The 24,326-nt window shown below is 45.8% G+C and overlaps 1 protein-coding gene and 1 pseudogene across 1 annotated transcript in view; one reads left to right on the forward strand and one right to left on the reverse strand.

Moving 5' to 3' along the window:
- The window catches only part of B4GALNT3 (beta-1,4-N-acetyl-galactosaminyltransferase 3), a 100,495-nt gene extending 84,341 nt beyond the window's left edge, over positions 1–16,154 (reverse strand). Inside the window, exon 1 of the mRNA XM_047866994.1 lies at positions 15,986–16,154. Coding sequence (XP_047722950.1) covers positions 15,986–16,154 — 169 coding nt within the window. The remainder of the gene's footprint in view (positions 1–15,985) is intronic.
- Positions 16,155–23,087: 6,933 nt separating this feature from the next.
- On the forward strand, positions 23,088–23,611 carry LOC125170918 (60S ribosomal protein L23a-like; annotated as a pseudogene).
- Positions 23,612–24,326: the final 715 nt, after the last annotated feature.

Here is a 24,326-nt window from a genome sequence, read left to right on the forward strand (position 1 = left end):
GACAGAGGATTTGAAGTGGGTTCTGCACCAACAGCAAAGAGCTGATGTGGGGCTCAAACTCAGGAACCATGAGATCATGACCTGAGCCAGAGTCAGGCACTTAACCGACTGAGCCACCCAGGTGCCTCCACCTGCTTGCTTTTTTTTTTTTTTTTTTAAAGAGGCTTTCCACTCTTTTTTTTAAAGAGGCTTTCTTTACTAGAATGGGCTGATCTGAGGATGAGAGGGTATGGGGAACAAAGGAACCTGCTGGACTAAGAAATGCTGCATCTTGGCCTGCCCTTTGCAATATGAGAATTCAACACCAACAAGAGCTTCTTTGCAGGCTTTGCTCAGGTATCAATCTTGTTGCAGGGTGTCACTGGAGAAATTTCAGAAAGCCCACAAGTCACCCCCAACAGCAGCTGAGTTGGGCACATGCTCCACCCCCATCAGGTGACAATAACTTTAGCTCATTCACCGGCAAGAAAAGCTAAAGCAGACTTGAGAATGAGTTATATGCCTGCTTTGTACACTGTCAGATCGCTTGGATAGGTAGGAAAAAAGACCTCATGAAACTCAAACATTACAAAAAGCACTTTCCTTAAACAAAAAGGGAATGAGTAATGGTGTGATGTGCTGTAAAGAGCACTGGTCGGGCATCAGGGGTTCTGGGCCCGGCACTACTCTCCAGGCAGGTTGCTTAAAACTCTCCAGGCCTTAAATTCTGCATTGGTGAAATAAGGAGGTCGGGCAAACAGGTTACACTTTAAGAGGCAACTCAAATCACTTTATAGTGACTGTCTGCTGAGCTGTGTTGAGAAAGATCTCGAGACCTTATTTTGGCTCAGTGGAAGAATTACATGCTCTCTTCAAAATGTCTGCCATTGGCCTGGAATAAGAAATGCAAGGGGCGCCTGGGTGGCTCAGTGGGTTGAGTGTCTGACTTCAGCTCAGGTCATGATCTCACACTCCGTGAGTTCAAGCCCCGCGTCAGGCTCTGTGCTGACAGTTCAGATCCCAGAGCCTGCTTCAGATTCTATGTCTCCCTCTCTCTCTGCCCCTCCCCTGCTCATGCTCTGTCTCTCTCTGTCTCAAAGATAAATAAAAACATTAAAGGGGTGCCTGGGTGGCGCAGTCGGTTAAGCGTCCGACTTCAGCCAGGTCACGATCTCGCGGTCCGTGAGTTCGAGCCCCGCATCAGGCTCTGGGCTGATGGCTCAGAGCCTGGAGCCTGTTTCCGATTCTGTGTCTCCCTCTCTCTCTGCCCCTCCCCCGTTCATGCTGTGTCTCTCTCTGTCCCAAAAATAAATAAACGTTGAAAAAAAAAAATTAAAAAAAAAAAAAGAAAGAAAGAAAGAAATGCAGGTATTTTTCATCTCAGAATTTAAAAATCTCCAAGATCCATTCCTGTCCTGGAATCCTCTAGGATATATGAAAGACAGCTCCTAAAAACCAATCAAATGAGAAACAAAGGGGCTTTAAAACTGATGAAATGATTTAAAAAAATAGTAATTTAAAAAATGACAATAAAAAATGATTTAAAAATAGTAATTTAAAAAATAATGACAATAAAATGATTTAAAAGTAATAATTTAAAAAATAGTGACAATAAAAAATTATTTTAAATTTATGTATGTATTTAGAGAGAGAGAGAGAGAGCATGAGCTGGGGAGGGGCAGAGAGAGAGGAACACAGAGAATCCCATGCAGGCTCCACACTGTCAGCGCAGAGCCCAACACAGGGCTCAAACCCTTGAACTGTGAGATCACGACCTGAGCAGAAATCAAGAGTTGGAAGCTTAACAGAGTAAGCCACCCAGGTGCCACTAGAAGCTAACATTTATTAAACATTATGTATCCAGAACTGTTCTAAGTAATTTCTTTGTATTATTTCACTAAACTGCCACAACAAAATCCCAATGAGGTAGAACAATTAATATTCCCATTTTACAGATAAGTAACTGGGGCATATTGAGGCTCAGTAACCTGTTTACTAAAGCACAGCTTACTGAGAATTGGAGCTAGCATTCAAATTCCAGTAGACTGACTTCAGAGAGTTGCTCTTCACCACTATGCTATGATGAAGGAAGAAAAGGAGGAATAAAGACGCTGGCAGATGCATGGAAGACACAACAGCAACCTCAAAAGTTAAGGTAGAAAGAATGGCTGTGTCCATATGGAGGAAACATGGGCACAATGAAGCCTGTGCCAAGTCAATCCAAGTTCACTACCTGCCTCTTCCAAGCACTCTACTAATGCTTGTGAGCAGGATGAAGCAGATTGCCATGACCAGATTCTTTGGAGCCATCATTGGCTTCTCTAACAACCCTAGTGGGAGTACATAAGACCAACCCAGATAAAGTACAAATAAAAGAAAATATTTAAAATAACCAAAGAAAATATCAACTTTGAGTTTCAGACAACGTAAGTGCAAGAGAATTTGCAAAAATGGTTAAGGTCGACTGGCACGGAAGTAAGAAAGCCTTCAGGGAATAGATGGAGTTAAAAGCACGGGTAGAGCTTTGAAAAAGCAAGCATAAGGAATATCATGAGACTGGACAGCAGCATTCAAGAGTCTGGAAGAAGACCAGCTCAAGACAGAGGAGACACCAACTCTGGTTCTCCAAGGACAAGAAGTGACAGTGAAGCTATTGCTCTCTGGACGGTTACTTCCAGAGTTTATACACACTGTTCTCTATCTCTTACCAGTGGGACTGCTTCCTGGCTCTCTTTCTCCCACCTAACATCCGTCCCCTGTAACTACAGTAAAGGGATTTAATTGGAAGGACATCCCCAAATCAATCAAACTCTGGGAAGTTACCATGTACCAGGTAGTGGACAAAGCACTCAAACAGAATTCTTGGCTAGGGACCCACGGATAGGTGTCAGGGGCCTGTGTACCTCCCCAAAATAGCATGCAAAACATACGAGGGGGCAGGCAAATTTCTGGGGAGAGGATCCACACTTTCTTCATCAGATTCTACAAAGTATGTGAGCCACAAAAGGTTAAAAAACTCTGCACTAGGGAGACAACAGGGAGAAAATGCCCAGGTCCAGCACTCTAGAAAGTCACTATCCCATGGGGGAAGACAAACACAGACATAAATAACTCTGATGCAAGGCAGACTTTGATAAGTGCACTAATGGAGGTTACAAAAAAAAAAAAAAAAAAAAAAAAAAAGCCATGAGGGAAGGGGAACAGGAGGGGAACAGAGGTTGATTCCAATTGCACTGTGGATAGGACATCCTCTCCCAGATCCTGGTTTTGGGATCCAAGTTTGTCCTGAGGAAAACCAACCACTACTACTTCTCCTCAGGCCCAGACAGAGCTTTTGACTAGCCCCTCTTTCTCAGGTACTCCCAGTGGAAAACTGAGTCTAAGGCTGACTCTATTCCTGCCAGGGAGGTGAAAGAAGGACATTGTTTTCAGGACAATGGGAGGCAGTAGGAAGAAGATGCTCAACCTGAGAATGAGCAATGACTCCCTTCTACATTTTTCCCTCTTTAACCCAGTTCCCATTCTCTAAATTCCTGAGGTACTCACTCATTTTGTGCTCAAGCATGTCCTCTACCCCTAGTTGTCTATTTTAGGTAAGTCATTTCTCAGAGCACCCCCTCATTCTCCAAGCTCGTCTTTTCTGTCACCTCTGTGCCCACAAATTTTGTGCCATTACCATGTTTCATTTTCTTCCAAGAACTAATCACCATCTGAAATTCTTTTGTTGATTTATGTGTTTATTATCTTTTTTTCATGAAATGTAAGCTCGATGACAGCAAAGGCTTTGAATTTCTGGTTCCCTTCAATATTCTAATATCTAAAACATTGTCTGGCACATATGAAGGGTGCAATAAATATCTGTGGAATGAATGTCTCCTGTTCCACTGTATTCTCCTGCAGGACCAGCACATCTCCAGAGAGGAGAATGTACGGAGAAATGAAAGTACTTTTTACTCATGAGAACATCTTTTGAGGTGCTGATTGTGCAGAGCCACCCTTAAAATGATCAAGGCAGTGTAGCCAGAGAACCTCATGTGAAACCTACAACCCAACATTCTGTCACCTTCTACATCAATTTTACCACCAAATTCCGTCACTTCTTTGACAGGTCTCAACTATTCTCTGTCACCCTTCTCAACTAGACACTCACTGCCCATACTTTAGGTCGCCGTGATAACTACCTGAGAGGTCCCTCTATTTCTAAGGCATCCTGCAAACTTCCAACAGTTTAATCTACCTATAATCATAGTTCCCAGGACATAAAAGGTATTCAACAAATGTCTGAAGGATCAAAGTAAAATCAGTGGATGAAAATAATAAAACACTGTGTTCATCACATCAAATCCCTGCTTTAAAAAATCTAGGGGCGCTTGGGTGGCTCAGTCAGTTGAGCGTCCGACTTCGGCTCAGGTCATGATCTCACAGTTTGTGAGTTCAAGCCCTGCGTTGTGCCCTGTGCTGACAGCTCAGAGCCTGGAGCCTGCTTCAGATTCTGTATCTCTCTCTCTCTCTGCCCTTGCCCTACTCGTGCTCTGTCTCTCAAAATAAACATTAAAAAAATTAAATTAAAAAAATCTATGTTGCTCCCCATCAAGTCCAAACTCAGCAGCCTGGCACATGAGACTCCAGTCATGTCACAACCGCTGTACCCACCTCATCTCCTTTTACCGTGTGAGCCTCTGTGCTACAGGATTACCTTTGCTTGTACATACAACTCCCAATAATTACAGGCCATTGGGGCTGGAAATGGTCTTAAAAATTCAAGCCAAAGGACTCCTCTTTGGGAAATACAGTGAAATACTAAGAAATGGTGGACAAAATATGACAAACTTCTTTTTATTTACATAGTGAAGCATCCCATAAAGTAAGAGAAATCTCCAGGGGCCAAAAAATGAAGAACTGAGGGGTGCCTGGCTGGTCCAGTCAGTTGAGCATCTGACTCTTGATCTTCGGGTCGTGAGTTCAAGCCCCATGTTGGGCATAGAGTTTACTTAAAAAAAAAAAAAAAAAAAAAAAAAAAACGAACTGAACATCAGAGCAGCAAGCAGATACTAACACTCTGGCAGCTTCTTAGTTTGGGGCAACCAACAACTTTAGATAATAGATTATAAAAAATAAATTTGTTTTGGGGCGCCTGGGTGGCTCAGTCAGTTGAGTGCCTGACTTTGGCTCAGGTCATGATCTCGCAGTCTGTGAGTTCGAGCCCCCCGTCGGGCTCTGTGCTGACAGCTCAGAGCCTGGAGCCTGCTTCCAATTCTGTGTCTCCCTCTCTCTCTGCCCCTCCCCCGCTCATGCTCTGCTCTCTCTCTCTCTCTCTCTCTCTCTCTCTCTGTCACAAATAAATAAACATTAAAAAAAATTTTGTTTTAAGTTATTAAAACTGGAAGAATATAGTACTTAAATAGCATTTTAAAAGGAACTTGAAATAGAACCAAATAAAACTTACAGCTTTGAAAAATATAGTCATTGAATCAACTGAGAAAATGGGGTAATGCCTCCCTCTCGATTTCTCTTCCAAATTTTCTACCCTTCATTGGGCCTGTGTGGTTTCCCCTGCCTTCCTCTGGAAGTTGTTCACCTGAGATCTCCCCATCATCCTCTCCCTTTTTCCAGCCCCTCAACTGAGCCAAAACAAAAAAAGACAACCAAGAATTGAGACGCTCCATTAACACTTTGTCCCTGGTTCATGAGGGAATCCTCAATGTCCTCATTCTTCCTGCCAATCTTTGACTCAGAGGTGGTGGTGAGTGGAGTTAGGAGACCAGCTGTTTGGTGAGGGGAGGGTGTGCATGTGCACATGCCTGCATGCATCCATTTGAACCCAGGGTTGGCAGGCAGGGTGGAAAGGAGTGGATCAGAGGATTTGTAAGAAGATCTCAGCAGAGAGGCCTTTAATCTTTGAGGCAACTGCTTGTGTGGAGACCATGTTGTCAGAAATGACCTTGGAGACCAAGTAGCCAGTAGCACTGGGATAGCTGCCACCTCTTAGTTCAGGCAACTGAGTCATGGAAGGTCAGGGTCAGAATGTCCCTTTGACCCCTTGGTGACACCAGAGAGGTTCCAAACCTACTCCTGAAAGAGGCATCTCCTTCCAAAGACTTTGAAACTGAAGCCCTCTAAAAGAAAAGGCACTTGGCCAAGGACCCTCGATAAGTCAGTTACAGAGCCAGGATTTAAACTATGATAACTGCCCAATGTTCCTGCCTTCCAGTCCTAGAAATCCTGAGTGCTACTCAGGGGCATGCAGCAGAGTGACAGGCTACTACTGCCAACTGCAGAGCTTGTGTGCCCTGACCATCCCCGACAGATCTCTCATTCTCAGCAAAATCCTTGACTTCTAGCCCACCCCTCCCACCCCCTAATGCAAATCTTTGCCAGGGATGGGGATAGAAAGATGGAGGCAGCGCCTTATAAAAATAAGGGTGACTAAAAAATATGTATTTGCTGGCAGGTGCTGAACATGGATGGCCTGGGGACTGATGAGGACTGGGCACAGCTGGGACACGGACTGAGATGCTGAAGAAACACTGGCAAAGGGCTAGTTGAGGAATGTATCTATCCATTCCTGCCTGCCCAGCCATTTTCTAATTCCTACCTGACTGTAAACACTCAGGGGAAGTGATGGGACCAAACATTCATTGAGCTCTTAATATGTACAAGGCTTATGTTAAATCCAACTGGGCACCTAATATGTGCTGGGCTCACTAAATCTTATTTAGTCATAAGAAAATCTCTACAGGGAAGGCATTATTGCCCCCGTTGCCCAGATGAAGCATCTGGGGCTTGAAAAGGACTAAGTACCTTATGCAAAGTCCTGCAACTAGTGAGTAACAGAGCTTGGATTTGAGCCCTGCCTCGTCTTCAAAGTCCATAATTTTTTCCAGGAACTATCAATGCTTTCTTCCCCACTCAGTCCCCTACAAGAAAGTAAATGCTCCATAAACATTTTAGGTTTTAAAATGAATCACCGCTGCAGCCATTCAACATTGGGAAAATAAATAAAAATTTAAAAATACAAAAAAAATTGAAAAATACACATCACTCGATTTCTGGTTATTTACGTATCAAATCCTTGGTCTGTTTGGAATGTCATTTCTCTGTAACCACCCCACCTTTCTGTCTCTTTTTCCCTTCCTTGGGCCCTCTTCCCAGGTCTTGATACCACAAAGCACAATTCAACCTGCTATGGAGTAGGAGGCATGTATAGCTTCTGCTAAGCACCACAAGAGCACAGTTTAAAAGAAGAAATTAGGGGCGCCTGGGTGGCTCAGTTGGTTGAGCATCCGACTTTGGCTCAGGTCATGATCTCACAGTTCGTGTTTGAGCCCCATGTCAGGCTTTGCGCTGACAGCACAGAGCCTGGAGCCTGCTTCAAATTCCGTGTCTCCCTCTCTCTCTGCCCCTTCCCTGCTCACGCATGCACGCACTCTTTCTCAAAAATAAGCATAAATGAATGAATGAATGAATGAATGAATGAATGAAACTGGTAGAGGAGGCAGATAACATCTCTTCCCTGAGCCTGTTTTCTCATCTGTTAGTAAAGGGGCTGGATCTCTGATGGTTGTGACTTTATGCATCCATAAGCCACCTGTCTGGGCAGTGGCCACAGGTCTTCACGTGTATGGTCTCACCATTGGTCCAGCAGGGTGGGCATACAAGCTTGAGGTTCCTGGCCTTGTTGACCAGTCTCCTCAGTTGCTTTATCAGTAGTGATAGGGTGCCCCCAGCTTTATTGAATTTTCCTTGTATTTCTGTCACTATTTTTCACTGACACTGGCTAAGGCCCCAACATCTGTCAGTATATTCTAAGCTTTTAACGATACTCATAAAGAGGTGAGAATTTATTTCTGAATGTCATTCAACTTTTCAGCACCTAAATAAGCTAAAGACAAAAATAAAAAAAGATCAGGAAAATTATTTTTTGGCTTTTTTATCTAGAATTCTTGTTTAAGGTATTCCAGAATCCAGCATCTGGTTATCACAGCTTATTATACTTTATTTTTTTCTTTTCAACAATCTCTAGATCAAAGTAGTGGGATTACAGGTGATTTTTAATTTCTTCTTCATGTTTGTATATATACCACAGCACTTATATTGATTTGTTTTATGCCTTTGCTTCAGAAAAAGTTAAAGTGGTTTACAAGGATCATAGAATATAAGATGACATAAACTAGAAGTCATTGTGGGGTGAAAAGAAAAAATAAAGGTATAGGCATAAAATTGATACTAAAAGGCAGGTCACAAAGCCTTTTACACTTTTTTCAGGTGAACTAAAAATTGAATTCTAAAGTCTTCTAGTAACCAACACAAAGGAAAATACCTGGTGGTTATACAATTTATATGGACAATAAAAAAAATTGCTCAAAAGAAACATAGCTATTTCTCTCTCTCTTTTTTTAAGATTTTATTTTTTGGGCATCTGGGTGGCTCAGTCAGTTCAGCACCTGACTTCAGCTCAGGTCATGATCTGGCCGCGGTTCTCAAGTTTGAGCCCCATGTGGGGCTCTCTATTGTTAGTGGCAGAGCCTGCTTCAGACTCTCTGTCTCTGCTCTCTGCCCCTGCCCTACCAATGCATGCACGCTCTCTCTCTCAAAGATAAATAAACATGTAAAAAAAAAAAAAAAAAAGAGTTGGGGAGACTGAGTGCTCAGTCAGTTAAGCGTCCGACTTTAGCTCAGGTCATAATCTCATGTTTCGTGAGTTCAAGCCCTGCATCAGCCTCTACACTGACAGTAAAGAGCCTGCTTGGGATACTCTCTCTCTCCCTCTCTCTATATCCCTCCCCCACTGACACCCTTTCTCTCGTTCTCAAAATAAATAAATAAATAAACTTAAAAATGTATATTTTTTACTTTTAAGTAATTTCTCCACCCAACCTGGGGCTCGAACCCACAACCCCTAGATCAAGGGTCACATACTCCACTGACTGAGCCACCCGGCTGCCCCCTAATGGACAGTTTCATAGGGCTAGATCGCATAGCATTTAGGCTCTTGGTCTTCATTGGCCACTCCTTAAGTTATTATATCAGTTGTACTGGGGTACCTACAGCACAAGAAAGTAATTTTACAGGAGTTAATGTGTTCTAGATACACAGCTGTCATCTGGTATGATGAACATGCATTATTTTTGTAATCATAAATATTAACTTTAAAATAAAGCACATATTTTTCTACACAAAGCATAAAAATAAGCTAAGTTAATCAGTCTGTCCTTGTGATAGTGACTGAAAGGGAATTCAAGGAGTGCTTCTGAAGTACTGGTAATATTCCGTTTCTTCATCAGGGTGCTCATTACACAGGTATGTTCAGTTTGTGAAAATTCAAGCTGTACACTTATATGTGTACTTTCTTTATACGTGCACTTTCCTGAACATATAAGATACTTCAGTGAAAAGTTACAAACAAAACAAAACAAAACACACACACATACACACACCCACACACACACAGAGCCAGGGACCACAAGGACGATTTGTATCCTTATTGTCTAAAAAAAATTGGTTTAAGGGCACCTGGGTGGCTCAGTCTGTTAAGCATCCAACTCTTGATTTCGGCTCAGGTTGTGATCTCGCTGTTCATGAGATTGAGCCCCAAATCAGGCTCTGTGCTAACAGTGTGGACAAAGCCTGCTTGGGATTCTCTCCCTCCCTCTCTCTCTCTGCTCCTGCCCCACCCGCACGTGCTCACATGCATGCTCTCTCTCTCTCAAACTTAAAAAAAATGTTTTAAGTTGGTTAGTAGTTAAGAAATTTTTAAAAATTTAGCATAAAAAATAAATTACATACAAAAATATCACAAGGATAAAAATAATATTCATTCTTGCTTGTCTCATGGATACTTCTAACATTGAAAGCAGCACTTGTTAGAACCTAAAAGTCTGCAAAAATTTCAAGAGCTATCCATCATGGTTTGCTCAGAATATATAACATGTTCAGCCCAACACCCTTTATATACACCATCCAAACTGTTCTCACCTCTTCCAGTAGTATTTTTTTTATATTGGGTAACATATAAATCTATTAATTGTGGATCACACGATTAAAGGGGTCTGAAAGCTCAGCTATACAGTTGGCCTGGTTTAGACCTCACCATCCTTGGATATAAGTAAAAGTGTTCGTGGAAAATAAAAGGGTAGGTTTTGAGACTGGTGGAAATTGGTACAGAACGAGACTCCAAGAACAGCCTCTAGGCCCCCTTCCAAAGCAAACTCTGCTATGGCGGCTGCTCCGCTCTGCTCCATAAAGCTCAGCACTAGAGGGCAAGACCAGGCTCTGTGGCCTGGAAAATTACTGCAGTGCAAGTACCAGCAGCTCCTAAAACCAGCACAGAAGTGGTTGCTTCAGAAGACCTCATGCTGCAAAGCAGTTATAACCATGCAGGGCATCTGAACAACTCCCAGGACAGGGAGTGGTAAGTAGCCTTAGCACCCCTGAGCAGGTGAATGGCGCTTCAACTTGGACTGAGGGTCCCTGGCTGGCGTGGGCAGGAGAGGTGGCGAGGTGTTTTGCTGCAATTCGCCTGGTCATGTCAGAAGGAGAATGGAAGAGACCAGGGAAAGGAGAGGCCAAGTCTGGGTAAGGTCTCCTACTGCCACATATGGCGTTCCAAGTACAGACCGCACTGGGTCCAAAGAAAACACACTTATATAAAAAAGCATCGATGGCTTAATTCTTACCCTTTGCATATGTGTTGAAAGGCTATTGTTGTTTATATGTATTATGGTACAAGGAACAAGAATTCCTAGGTTCTATTCTTGGACTGGTCACTGATAAACAAAGTATCTGCCAGTGGAAAATATCAGGTGCTTGGAAATTCGGAGCTTACCATCCATAGCCAGGAGGTATTTATTCAAGTGCCTAGTGTGTGCCCAGAATTGGATAGTGATTTCAAGATGCACACAACAGCCAGGTGGCCAGGATGGCAGCATAAAGAGACATAAGTAGGATACAGGAATAGGAATCAGAGGTGCCATGGGAATGAAGGGCAGTCCGTCCAGCGCAGCATGAAACACAGTCCCAGGCCACCCGGAGGACAGGAAGCAGTTGTGCTTCCCTTCAACACTTACCTCTGCCTGAGTGTCAACCCTCAGCCACACCATCCCCGCTGTGCCCACACATCGGTCTCATTTGCTTCTCCTTCTCCGTCTGCCTGCATCTCAGGTTACTGTTCAGCCCTGAGTTACCTCGCTACTAGAGGGTCTGTATCCTTTCCAGGTCAGAATGGCTGTGGTAACCCTGACCCCAGGAGCTGACATCTGTGGGTGTGCCTGCTTCAGCCCATTCAAAGTCAATCAGAAATCACAAGGGCCAACCAGAGAGATGTGTTGCAGATTTAAGGCAGCAAAAGCCGATTAATTCCTGGGCTTGAGAATACTTTGGGGTTCAGCAGGTAAACCTGGCACTAAAACGGAGACATACCAGACCTGGCCTTGTGAGATCTAGAAAGAGGCTGGTGCATGCTATCATTCTGCCCTGGCTCTGTGCCCAAATGCAATCTCTTGGCTCCAGCAACAAGTTAGTCCCAGCAGTAGGTCAATTATAGAGCAAAGAACCTAGAAACCATTTTAGTCCAGACCTCTGCCCTCAGGCAGGATTTAGCTAATCCAATCTGAACAAATGGGTATAACTTGTTAAAACCTGCCAGAATGGAGAGTCTTTAACTTCCAATAATAGTCTGTTCCCAGGGCTGCTTTTCAGCTGGTACACACCAGTACAGCTGTACCAGTTATTAAAATTCAGAAATACTTTTTTTAAAAATTTTTTTAACATTTATTCATTATTGAGAGACAGAGAGAGACAAAGCACAAGCATGGGACGGGCAGAGAGAAGGGGAGACATGGAATCCGAAGCAGGCTCCAGGCTCCGAGCTATCAGCACAGACCCGGACGCGGGGCTCAAATCCACGACGCGGGGCTCAAATCCACGAGCGGTGAGATCGTGACCTCAGCTGACGTCGGACACCCAACACACTAAGCCACCCAGGTGCCCCAAAATTCAGAAATACTTATGAACATGTTGGTATACAGTGAGTGCCCCAAGCCCTCTGAATGTCCCACTACCACCCTAACCTGTCCCCAGGAGAGCTTCATGACTCAGCAGCTAAAGGGTTAATGCCAGCCACAGCAAGGGACCTTCAGTACCCTGTTTGTTCACGCATCATCCATACTAAAGTATCATAACACTGTTTTACCCTTGCCGGTTCCATCCTATAATGCTACCTACCCTATTCTAAAACTTTCAACTGCTTTTTCTTATCTACTGAAAAAATACCAGTCTTTGAGGTTGTTATTCAAAGTCTTTCATAATATAGCACCATCCTATATTCTCCCTCCTACTCTCTGCTTCATCAAACCCAGATGCTCAACATTCCCGAACATTAACTTTTCCTTGGTCTTTGTTTACCCTGCTTTCTGCCTGGAATGGCCTTCTCTTTCCATATCCATTAAAATCTTACCAACTCCTCAAGATCTCCTGCAATGTCACCACTTGCATGAAGTATTAGCTGAAAGCGCCACATCCCATTTCCAGAAGTGTCACAGCAACATCTAGATTCTATATTTGTAAAACTTAATGATTGTTTCATATTACAATTATTTTTATATATGCACCTGAACTCTCCCTAGAGAGACAGCTGTTGAGAGGGCAGAAACCATAATCTAGTCATCATTATATCTAAGCGACCTAGCACAATGCCTTGCTCGAGGTATGTGCTAAATAAATATTTGTTTAAATGAGTGAGTGAACAGCTCTAATTCTTTTGTCCAAGGGACCCATTTTCTATCTGTTAAAGATTTGGGTTGTTTTTCTCTAAAGTTACTCCAATTGTGGTTGTATCTCTTTCTACATATGGAGCCCAAATTGCACATCATCCATATCTTAAACTACTGGGTTATTCCATGAAGATGAAGCAGGAAGCATGCTCCCCTGTCATTACTTTGCCACCCTGGAGTTTGTGACTGCCATTTCTCCATACACTTCTTCCAGCATCAGATCAATGTACCCGTCACACAGGGACAGGCAAATGAAAGGTTCTTGGTAAAGGAGGCTGGCCTTAACAGATCACAGGAAGGCTGATGGTAGAGTGAGTTGGCAGGGACTGCTAGAGAAAGGAGGCAGGGTGGCTTGTTGAGAAGCAGAGCCAAGATGGGACTCTGGTTGCTGTGGTCAAGGCCACGGATGCAGTCCTAGGAGGGAAGTTTTATTGCCCTGGTTGCTGTTGGTATGCCAGGGTGTAAAGGAGGGAATGCTAGCAAGACTTTCCTTACCTCTATTTTTAAATTCCTCCTCCCCTGCTCTCCCTCCAGGGGAAGAGTTCTGAGCTGGGAGTAAGACCTATAGGACAAGAGAGGACTTTGATGAAAGATGTCTGGGCTTCTTTAAAACAAAGAAGGATGGGAAACAAGGAGCCAGAAACCACAGCCACTGTTTAAATCTCATTCCAAAAGGAAATCCAGGAAAAAGTAGAATACAATGGGACAGCCCAGCATGAAAACACCCTGCACAGCAGATAGGTTTCGGGGTTCTAAGAGGCTGAGAAGAGGAAACAAATGACCCATCAGTACCCAGGCTTGGGCTCTCTTTAAAAATGATAGTTGGGGTGGTACCTGGTTGGCTCAGTCGGTTGAATATCTGACTTCAGCTCAGGTCATGATCTCGTGGTGAGTTGGAGCCCCATATTGGGCTCACTGCTGTCAGACTGTCAGTGCAGAGCCCGCTTCGGATCCTTTGTCCCCCTGTCTGTGCCCCTCCCCTGCTTGTGCGCTCCCCAAAATAAATAAATATATATTTTTTTAAATGATGGTTAGAGAAATAAAGACATTGCTGAATTGGAAGCTAGGAACATTTTTCTGGGGAAGGGTCAGTTTGGGAAAGGAAACAAAGATTAAGCAAACCCAGTTGTTGGGGGGGGGGGGGTGCCTGGCTAGCTCAGTCTGTAGAGCACATGATTCTTGCTTTCAGGGTTGTGAGTTTGGGCCCCACACTGGGTATAGAGCTTACTTAAAAATAAAATTAAAAAAAAAAAAAAAAAAAAAGGAAACTCAGAGAGTTAAGATTCATCTAGAAGGGAAACCAAACAGACCCAAAGAATTGATAGCCAAGGATGAGAAAGACAACAGGAGTTGGAAATCAGGAGCCAGCATGTGAGATTACGATGATGGCAAACTAGTTCTGGTCTCCAAGGAGAAAGCACACTTGAGGTAAGGGAAAAGTGTATTGGGGGGTGGGAGGGAAGAAGGGACATCATTAACTTCAGGGTCACAAAGCAACTGCTTTCCTCTGTTTTTAATCTGTGCAGAGGATCCCCCTGGTTACCACATTAACAAAATGGTAGCCACATTGAGAAGGGGTGTCCCAAGGAGAGAAGGGAGATCCTTTCCCAGGGCCTCCCACCTGCACACACTACAACTGGGCATGCCCACTTGGGACTGAGTGGCCACAGTATAGAAGAGTAGGCTCACTCTGTGTTTCAGAGGAAAGAACAAGGCTCAGGGGAGGGAAGAACAAGCTATGGGAAAGCAAATTTTGGCCATCAGAAGAACTCTCCAATTTGGAGCTGTGGGGCTAAGGCTAAGCAGAGCTGTCTTCATGATGTGCTGAAGCACAAGGCTCAAGCAGGAAAGATCACACAATCTAAGCATCCAGACTCCAAGGGACCCTGGAGATCATTTAGTCCAACTTTGTCCTACCTGAGAAGCTGTCATTTTCCCCATGATCCTCCAACTAGCTAGTGGCAGAACCAGGATTGGAACCCCAGTCTCTTAACTCACGGCCAGAATTACTTCAACAGAGAGGTTCTGCCGTAAATATATGTCTCTACCCTGAACCAGCTCAATTACTGACCTCAGTAATTCCCTCTCTTTGGCCACTGGAGGAGGCAAAGCACCACACCCAACTCTTGCAGAGCAGTTGACACAAGGACCTGTCCAAGCACCTTCTCACCACAAAGTCATCACCACACCTTCACAACTTCCTGAAAGTGGGAAGTGAAGGTATGGAAGACAATGTGCTAGAACTCCTCAGGCTTGGGCAGGGAACCGCCTCATCTGGGAGTTTCTCCACTCCTTTTTCCTGCCATTACTGTCCTTTTACAGTCCCTGACACTTTCAGAGTTTTACTTTGTTAGCTCCATCAACAGTACATTGAAAATAACTTCGGATGGCCAGGCTGTTGAATTAAAACGAGGAAGAGGTCTTTCCCTCCCATTTCCCTAGGAGGAAACTGAGGCACAGAAAAATTAACTGGCTTTGTCTAAGTTAAAAAGAGGAGTAGGAATCTAACTACTGCCTGGTCCACCGTGTCGTGCATTGTCTCCAAGAGCAGGGTCTGGTGAGTTTAGTAGGTTCCGCAGCGTTCCAAGGAGAGCTTCGCATAACTAGTTGGAGGGATTGCCAGAACGAGGAGAGGGGTCGGCTCAGTAAGGAAGAGGAAGGGCCTGGGAGGGGGGCGGCGTAGGGGAAGGGGGAGGTAAGGGGGGTCTCGGAGGTATGGTTAAAATAAAGAACCCCAGAAAGCGCAGCAGGACTGGAAACGGAGCAAGCCACAGAGAAGGCGCTGAGCAAAGTTTGGGCCGCGCTAACCGGAGCGCGCCGCCTCGGCGGACACCGGCCGAGGGCACCCAGGGCACAAATCCCCAGCCCGCGCGTGGACCGCGCGTTTGTCTCGCTGGGGGGCTGCAAGCCGAGCGCTCTGGATGGAGGTGCCCGGCGTCTCGGCCGGCATCCCCGCGGGGCGGGCGGGAGCCTCTCTCCCCGCCGTCCTCCTAGGGGAGCAGCCAGCAGCCCCAAGGATGTCCCCGGCGGGCAGGCCCGGGCTCGGAACTCGGCGACCGGCCCCCCACGCCCCCCTTCTCCCCGGAGTAGGCAGCCGGGCGGCGCCGGGCACCTGGACACGAAAATGAGTTGGAAACCAGGTCTGAGCATGAGAGGCGGGTCTCCCCAAAGCGGGGGCCACCGTTCGTGTCTCCCCCCACCTTCGCGCCCTCCCCGTTCCCCCCGGCGCTACTTACTCCGATTCAGGGGGTTCCCGCCGACCTGGGCCGACGCCACCAGCTCCAGATAGAGAGTCCAGAGCCCCACGGACACCAGGGCGAGCGCCAGCAGCAGCCGGAAGCGCCTCCGCAGCAGCTTGACTGGGCGCAGGAGCAGCAGGAGAAGAGCGGCCCGGGGGCTCCCCATGGCGCGGCGCCCCGGCGGCCGCCGCCAGCGCGGGCTGCTCCGCACCCAGCCCCCGCCCCCCGGCCGGGCCCAGCGCCCCCGGCGCACGGCGGCCCAGCCCCAGCCCCTGCCCAGCGTCTCAGGGCTGCGCGGAGGCCGTGTCCCCCGGCCGCTCTCCAGCCGGGCGCCGGCTCATGCTCCGCGCGCGAGGAATCCCTCCGGCTGCGCGGGCGCCTCGCGCCGCCTCTCAGGTCTCTCTCGGCGAGCCGAGCCGGCGCCTCCTCCCCCGAGTGTCCTCCGCGCCCGGCTCTCCTCTCCACTCCTCTCCTCGTCGCAGGCTCGCAGCCGCCCGCCCTCCCTCCCTCCCGCCTCCTCGCCCGCTCGCCGGCTCTCACACTCTGCCCACAGGCAGGCTTTCCCTAGGTGCGCGCCGGCCCGCCTCTCCTCCGCCGCCTCCCGCTCCGGCTCTTTCTCCCAGCTCTGGGCGCGACAGCACTCCCACCTGTCCCGCCCCCGCCCAGGCCCCGCCCCTGGGGCACAGGTGGACTCCGCCCCTGAGAAGCCCCAGGAAGAGGGGAGAGCCCCTCTGCGTGGCGAGAGATGCGGCCAGAGATTGGCGCCACCGCCAACTCGGGACGTTTGGGGTGTAGGAGGGGGCCAGTTCTGATCCGAAACTGGTGTGATCGAGGGCAACTGAGGTACCGCCCAGGCATTTGGTGGTGGTGCGCCCCAAGCCGAAGTGAAGTAGAAACAGGGTAGAAGCGGTGTGGGGGAGTGGGGGAGAGGTCATGCTGGGGAAGAGTTGGGGGTACCGCCTGAGGCTTCTTGGCTCCAGCGCCTTTCGTGGCCCGTGACGATCCTACTTCCTACTTTACGTATCAAGAGTAGGCATGATATTAGTTGGAAGGCAATGACCACTGAACTCCGTCAGTTTCTTCCTCCAGGTTGGATCTGAACACCCTTCTGTCCCAGACTCAACCACATCAACAAGAGATGCTGGGGAAGTTGTATGTATCCCAGACTGAACCCCCAAATGGTTTCTCCCAGACTGGGATGAAATAGCTGTTAGGGGAGAGTAGATGGAGCGTTCTAAAGAAGAATTAAAAATAAAACAGAAAGGGACTCAGAATTGAAAAGATCATCAAGATATTCTGTGTTCCAGTTCTCTGCCTTCCAGCAGGTAAAATAATTATTATCTGATTTAAGGTAGATAATTGAGGTCCAGGGGAGCAAAGTTGCCTAAGGACAGTCAACAGGTAACAGTGCAGTTTTCTTTTCCACTCTCCTGGGGGAAATGGTCAGGAGACTATGAAAGAAATGAAGGATCAGAAGCATTCCCGGATATTTTTTAAGTTTGTTTGTTTATTTATTTATTTATTTGTTTGTTTGTTTATTTGTTTATTTATTTATTTATTTAGAGAGATAGAGGAGGGGGAGGGAGGTGGGATGGGGTAGAGAGAGGGACTTGGACCATGAGATCATGACCTGAGCTGAATTCAAGAGTCAGATGCTTAACCAACGGAGCCACCCAGGTGCCCCTTTTCCCAGATATTTTTAAATCAGACCGACAACATGCAAATAGTGTTCCAAGACAGAAGTTTACAGAATTGAGTACTGTGTTTCCCCTTCTCACTGCTAACACTTTAGTTGGACACTCAATAGTCCACTAATCTTTAGGGACTGTTGTACTTTTCCCAATTAGCCCCCAACCCCCAACATACTCTCCACCACCACCAGATAGTCTTTATAAAATTCTTTTACATATTCATACCGTTGCTCAAAAATATTTAATGGCTTCTTAGTGCTTACTGATTAAAATGCAAACTGTAAATCTGGAATTCAAGGCTTTCCAAAACCTTTTCCAACTTTATATGACCAATGAAACATGCTTTAGCTAAAATGAATTCATTCACCACGCTCCAATACATTTTGTTTTTTAGTTGGTCAAGTTTGGCCTTTGCTTCAAGGTCCATTTCAGGCTCTATGAAGTTTTCTTGGACCAGCCCAGTCTTGAACAACCCCATCCTGCTTGGAGCTTTAGTAGAACTGACAGCCTGCCCCACCCACTGATATGTACAGACTCCCCAACCTCACTGTGAGGCTCCAAAAGTGGGAAATTTGCCTTCTCAATATGGACCACAAAATCCATTTTAGCATTCATTAATGTTTGAGGAGCAAACATCCCTCAGAACTTTTGGTATACTTCGTTTAAAAAAGGTGGATCTGAAGAACAATTCTCTCACAGTAGCCCCAAGAAAATGTCTGGAAAGTTCCAAACCATAGATGTGACATTTCCCGTGCTCTTTTCTCTCTCCAAAAGACTGAGAGACAGGAGCAGCCAGTGTGGACAAGCTTGGCTGAGGCAGGTGGGAGGTGATCAGGGTCTCGGTAAATAGAGCCCTTCTCTCTCTGTTTCTCTCTCTCTCTTTTTCTCTCTTATTGGGAGCAACCAGACTGGCTGTTAGGCTGAGTCACTTTCAGGACTTTGTGATGGAAACAGGTGGCATCCCTGCCACAATCTTCTCTTCAAGACTAGCCCTCCTAGGAGAACACATACAACCACTTCCATCAACCAAACCCTTGAACTATCTATTATGTGGGAACTGGGAGAGATATAACACAGAGAGCATGCCATTTAGTCTAGGAGAAAAGGTATTCCATAGAAAAAGAGATCTAACAACATAAAGGCTGATTTTCTGGTCCAAACAGTGAATTCCAAAGAAATTCAGAAAAGGAAAGAGATCACTTTGCGTACCTCAGTTCTTTGCCCTCCTCTTCCCACTCTATGTTCTTATACCTTAAAGAGATCATTTCTGGGGCATCTGGCTGGCTCAGTTGGAAGAGCATGCAGCTCTTGATCTTGGGGTCATGAGTTCAAGACCCACATTGGGTGTAGAGATTACTTACAAAAAAATGAATAGATCATTTCTTTCTCTACTTATGGTGAGAAGGTGCAGGGGTAGGCAGGGATAAGGAGGGTGGGAAACCTTGTGGCTCTCTCTCCCTCTTCTGTCTCTTTGCTGCTGTGGTTACCTCCCCGGCACAGAGATATCCCTCACCCCCAGAGTCTGCTTTCAGACTGCTTGCTCCAAATCCCTTTTGACTCCTAATGATATCACAGCAAGGCAGCAGCCAGACTTTGAGACCCAAATTCTTTTTTCGATCAATTGAGCTGGCTGTCATTCTCCCTGAGGTCCAGAGCTAAGTATATAGGTTGAGGTATAATTTTAGTGGCACAATATTGCCGCCAATGTCTGTTCATTGTCATGTCAATTTAACTGGATGCTCACTCGTTCTTCTGATGGTTTTCATTGTCCTTTTGCTCTCTCACTTCAGCCCTGGCACCTGTCTAGAATGCCCCAGGGTCACATTGCAAAACCACACCTGAAAAGGAAAATCATTTCCATCATGCTCACCCTCTGATGGGGTGGGCTCTGGTCTCCGGCGTGGCTAGGATGTCAGCATCAGGTCAACCCCCAAATTTCTTCTCCCAAATTACAGAAGCTTTGTGAGAGAGGTCAGTCTAAGCTTTCTAAAATAGGCCAAGGTTACCACAGGGACCAGAAAACTCTGGTTTGTAGAGAACTCAAAAGGGAATTGTGTGCAGTGACGAGTAGGTGTGGTGGCAGAACTCTTGTGTCCGAAGCAATTCTTATTCTAGTCATAGGGAGGTAGCATATACTGAGTGAATCCCATGATCCTGGGGCCACCCTTTCCATTTCCTCAAACCTGACACCTACAGGATAATGTGGCAACTTGAGCTTAGAGAACAATTTTATGTCTTTATCATATGTGTTTTATTTCTCACAACCACATTAGAGTAGTAGGAAAAGTATTTTCCTCTATTTATGAACTGCACAAGCCTCAGTTTCTTCAAGGTGATCTGCACCAAGTTCACATAAACAGTAAGTGATGGAATCAGAACTAGAACCAGATTGTTAGCCTCTGGTTCTCTCTCCCTTGTATCCAGAGCACTCCTTCTCTGGCCTGACCTTCCATACTTCCTTCTGCCCATACAGACCCTCACTCTTGTTTTTCACTTCCGGAGCTTCTCTGCTATTCAAAAGTATTTCATGGAGATATCTTGGTAGTGGAAATTCTGATGATAAACAGTGAGGGTTTCTGGACTATCACTAAGTCAATGTCTTAGGCTGTGAAGTGGGGAGGAATGAGTTCCTTCACTTTGAGAGAATTCCTAAGAGAGAACAGTGCTGAAGCTATCTCCCAGTGCCATGGCCCTCTCGGCAAGCATTTATTTATTTCTTTCAACTCACGTAAAACATCTGTGTTTATAGGTTTCACTAGTTCCATTTTACAGATAAGGAAATGGGCTCAGAGATGTTTAATATCTGGTTCAAGGTGATGTAGGTGACCTGTGTCTTAAATGGGACTCAAACTCAGGCTTTCTAACTTCAGAGCCAATGCCTTTTTTTTTTTTTCCCTTTGCACATATTTCCCTGGAAGTTCCCCTGGAGCAATATATTCACCCTGGAAACTCTGAGCTCACTCTCAGCACATCCATAACTCACCGAGCCACATGATAATTCTTCTCATTCTCCCCCTTCCCAACCCTCACCAATGCTCCCTGCTCTTCTCTTTACAGAAGAAGTCACTTTTTCCTCTCTCTTCCTTCCATGAGTCCCATCTTTTACAAGACTTTCTGCAGTTTGCTGCTTTGGAGGCTAGTCCCGGGAGAAAGTGGAAACCCTCACTGAATGCCTCTTATTGGATATTCCTCTGGATTTCCAGTGCAGTTGGGCCCTTCTCTCTGGATGATAGAAAGAATTGTATGAACTAAGACCCAAGCCTTAGTTTCTCTACATTTGTGGTACTAAATAATTTTGCATACTGGATTGGGAAACAGATGAACATTTATACCATCTTTATAGAAGAATATGTACAAGATCGCATCATAGAGAGTCAAATGAACCAGATGAAGAGAGTCAAAGAAAAGATGAACAGAGGGCAGAGATGTTATGCTGAAGTACCAGAACAAAGCTCCTTGGCTTTCAGGAAAGATCCCGGGCGATTCACATACTGAGAGCTATGACTTCATCTCCCTCCCAAGCAAATGAGTTCTTCATTCTATCTGTTGCAAATGCAAGGCATGACCCAGACCAGAACTATATGCTTCAAAGCTTAAATTTGGCATCTATTGCTAGGTTTTGCTTCTCTTTCCAGTGTGCAGTGTAAATGCCTCCAAATTACTACCACTTGTCTTCCTTCCTTCTTCCCCCAGGGAAAAGGATTCTCTAGCAAGTCAACGGACAATTACCCAAGTCAAAAAATTAACTTTGACTTGCTCACGCTTTTCCACAGAGTAGTAGCAATATTCCCCTCCACTCAGATTTGCTTTGTTGGCTGGGAGACCCACAAGGAGAAAGGGTGAACAGTGCTCTTCATTGCTCATTAGTTGGTGCTGAAACAAAGGCTAAATGAGCCTTCCCTGAAGCTCCACCTCCAGTCTCTTTGACAACTAATTCCCACTAGAATGACAGTCTCTCCTGTCTGCATCCTGCAATCTGCTACTACAGATAATGGTCAGGAACTTTGTAGCTGAAGTTAAGGCATAGTGACCCCCAGCTCTGGGTAGCTTCTGCCTCATTCCCACGTCCTGGGAATGTTTGATGTCTAAGAGTTCTGTGGCTCGCCATGGTGCTTGGTGCTTTAGTACCTCTCAGTGAACTCTTGGTGCTTTCTTCTCTTCTCCCAAGACACAACCCACACGGTTGGTCCCCACAAGCATGAACACACACAGGTGTACACACGCTCCCCTTTGGGGGGCTGTACAGATGATAGACTCAGAGGCAGCTTTCTGGCATGACTTAGCTCTCTGGCACCACCTTCTGCAGCATGGAGGGTGTTTTCAGCATTTTCAGAACACGCTGCAGGTCTCTAAGCCTCTGGGAGAGACTGGATTTCCTACCTCTATTCTTTCATCCTGAAGAAACTCTTCCATATACAGCTATCACTCCAAACTTCCCAGCTTCTCAAATCCCTAACAGGGCTTGTCAGTGACCACATCTGTTCTACGACTCTACAACCTGTACTCCTCCTATAGCATCCTGCCCAGAAGTCATTCAATAAACACTCTGTAACAACGGAAAATGTTCTTACTCCCCTGCCTCCTCTTCAGCCCACTCATTTAAGGATGTCTTCCTCTATTAAAGCAAAAGCAAGAACACAGATGTTACTTCCCATGCCTCAAACACAAGTGAATCCACTCACCTGCTGGGAATGCTGCAGGCAACCCAGGCAAGTGCATGGCACAGTTGGATGAACCTCCCTTATGGCTTTGCTAGGGAAGAACAATGATCCTAATGGCCAGTACATGTGCAGAGTGCTACAAAACAGCTCCAGTGCTCAAACCCCAGACAGACTTTCTGAAAAACTTCTTTGTCTAAGTTCATAGGTCCAGGCTATAAACTCTGGTGAGAGAACCCCAGCCATGCCACTTAACACTCAATCACTGTGGCATCTCAGCAGCATGTCTCCGTTTCCAGACGGCGATGCTGGGCACTGATGAGAGTCAGAACTGTTGGTTTCGGGTTTCTCAGCCATGTTATCTAAGGACCGGCTGCTTGGGATTTGATCAGGGCTGGTTTGGGAGAGAGGCAGACGCCGTCTTTTCCCCAGAACAGACTACCCTTTGAGCTCTGCCGCCACCCGGGCTGGGGATGGAAGAAAGAAAACAAAAATCCTCACTGTATGTGGTTCTCCGGAATTTAACTTGGCTCTGGAGAGGGAAAATTAAAGAGCAACACTGCTCATCCACTCTCAACGCCCTCTGCAGGCAGCAAAGCCCATTAGCACTGAGGCTTGTCAGGACTGGGAAGGCATTGGGGTAAGGACAAGGTCAATTTCTCTCCCATCTCCTCCCTAGGCCAACACTAAGGTGTTGAGTAGGGAAGTCTGATTTAAAGTCCCTTTACAAGAACCAGCCCTTTCACAAAGATGGCACTGAAGGCAGAGAAGGAAGCCCCTGACCCTCCCAAAGCTGAAGCCAAAGCAAAGGCTTTGAAGGCCAAGAAAGCGGTGCTAAAAGTGTCCACGGTCACAGGAAAAAAAAGATCCGCATGTCACCTACCTTTTGATGGCTCAAGACGCTGTGTCTTCAAAGGCAGCCCAAATATCCAGGCAAGAGCGCCCCCAGGGGAAACAACCTTGACCATTATGCCATCATCAAGTTCTCGCTGACCACTGAGTCAGCCGTGAAGAAAATAGAAGACAACCACACACTTGTCTTCATTGTGGATGTCAAGGCCAACAAGCACCAGATCCAACAGGCTGTGAGGAACCTCTATGACATTGACGTGGCCAAGGTCAACACCCTGGTCAGGCCCAATGGAGGGAAGAAGACATATGTTCCACTGGCTCCTGACTATGACGCTTTGGATGTTGCCAACAAAATTGGGATCATCTAAACTGAGTCCAGCTGGCTAAATCTAAATATAAATTTTTTCACCATAAAAAAAAAATAATGAAGTCAGTTTCCAAGAATCAATTGAGACAGAACGTTCTCATCGGGCTAAGCTATGAAGAAAGGAGAGAAACCCAGTCTAGTGATTTGGGACAAGGACAGCGCAACTAGTCATGTGGTGAGATTTTTTTGTTTTGTTTTCCTGGCCCTTCATATATTCACTGCATACATGGTGTGGGTGTGGTGTAGTGTAGGGTGGTCAGGGTGGGTGTTGGGTGTAAGAAATCACTTTGGGAGAAAGTGAAATGCTGAGTTCTTCCTAAGTATTTATATTCCCTAGAGCTTCAAAAAAATTCTTCTGCCTTAACAAAGATTCTGCTCTTCAACCTGACATCTTACCCTAAAAAGAGGCCTGTCAATGCAAGTCACTGAGAGATACACATGGAAAACCCCTGCATTCCATCATCCCAGCTCATTTTAGGGGACATTTCATGTTCTGTTTTCCTTTAAGTCATTAGCAAGTGAACTTGGGGACCTTAAATCAGTCTCTGATTTATTTCTCTCATCTGGATTCAGTCACCCTTTGCTTTCCCATCCCAGTGCTACCTTTGCTTACTAGGTGGATACTTTGCTTTCAGGTAGGTTTTCCCTTAAATTCCATGCTGTTCCTGGCTGTCAGCAGAGCATACAACTTTGAATCTCAAGGTTGTGCTTTCGGTCCCCATGTTGGGTATATAAAAAATAAATAAAAAATTAAAAATAATAAAAGTTGT

The sequence above is a fragment of the Prionailurus viverrinus genome, chromosome B4, assembly GCF_022837055.1.
Source record: "Prionailurus viverrinus isolate Anna chromosome B4, UM_Priviv_1.0, whole genome shotgun sequence".
NCBI classification, from domain to species: domain Eukaryota; kingdom Metazoa; phylum Chordata; class Mammalia; order Carnivora; family Felidae; genus Prionailurus; species Prionailurus viverrinus.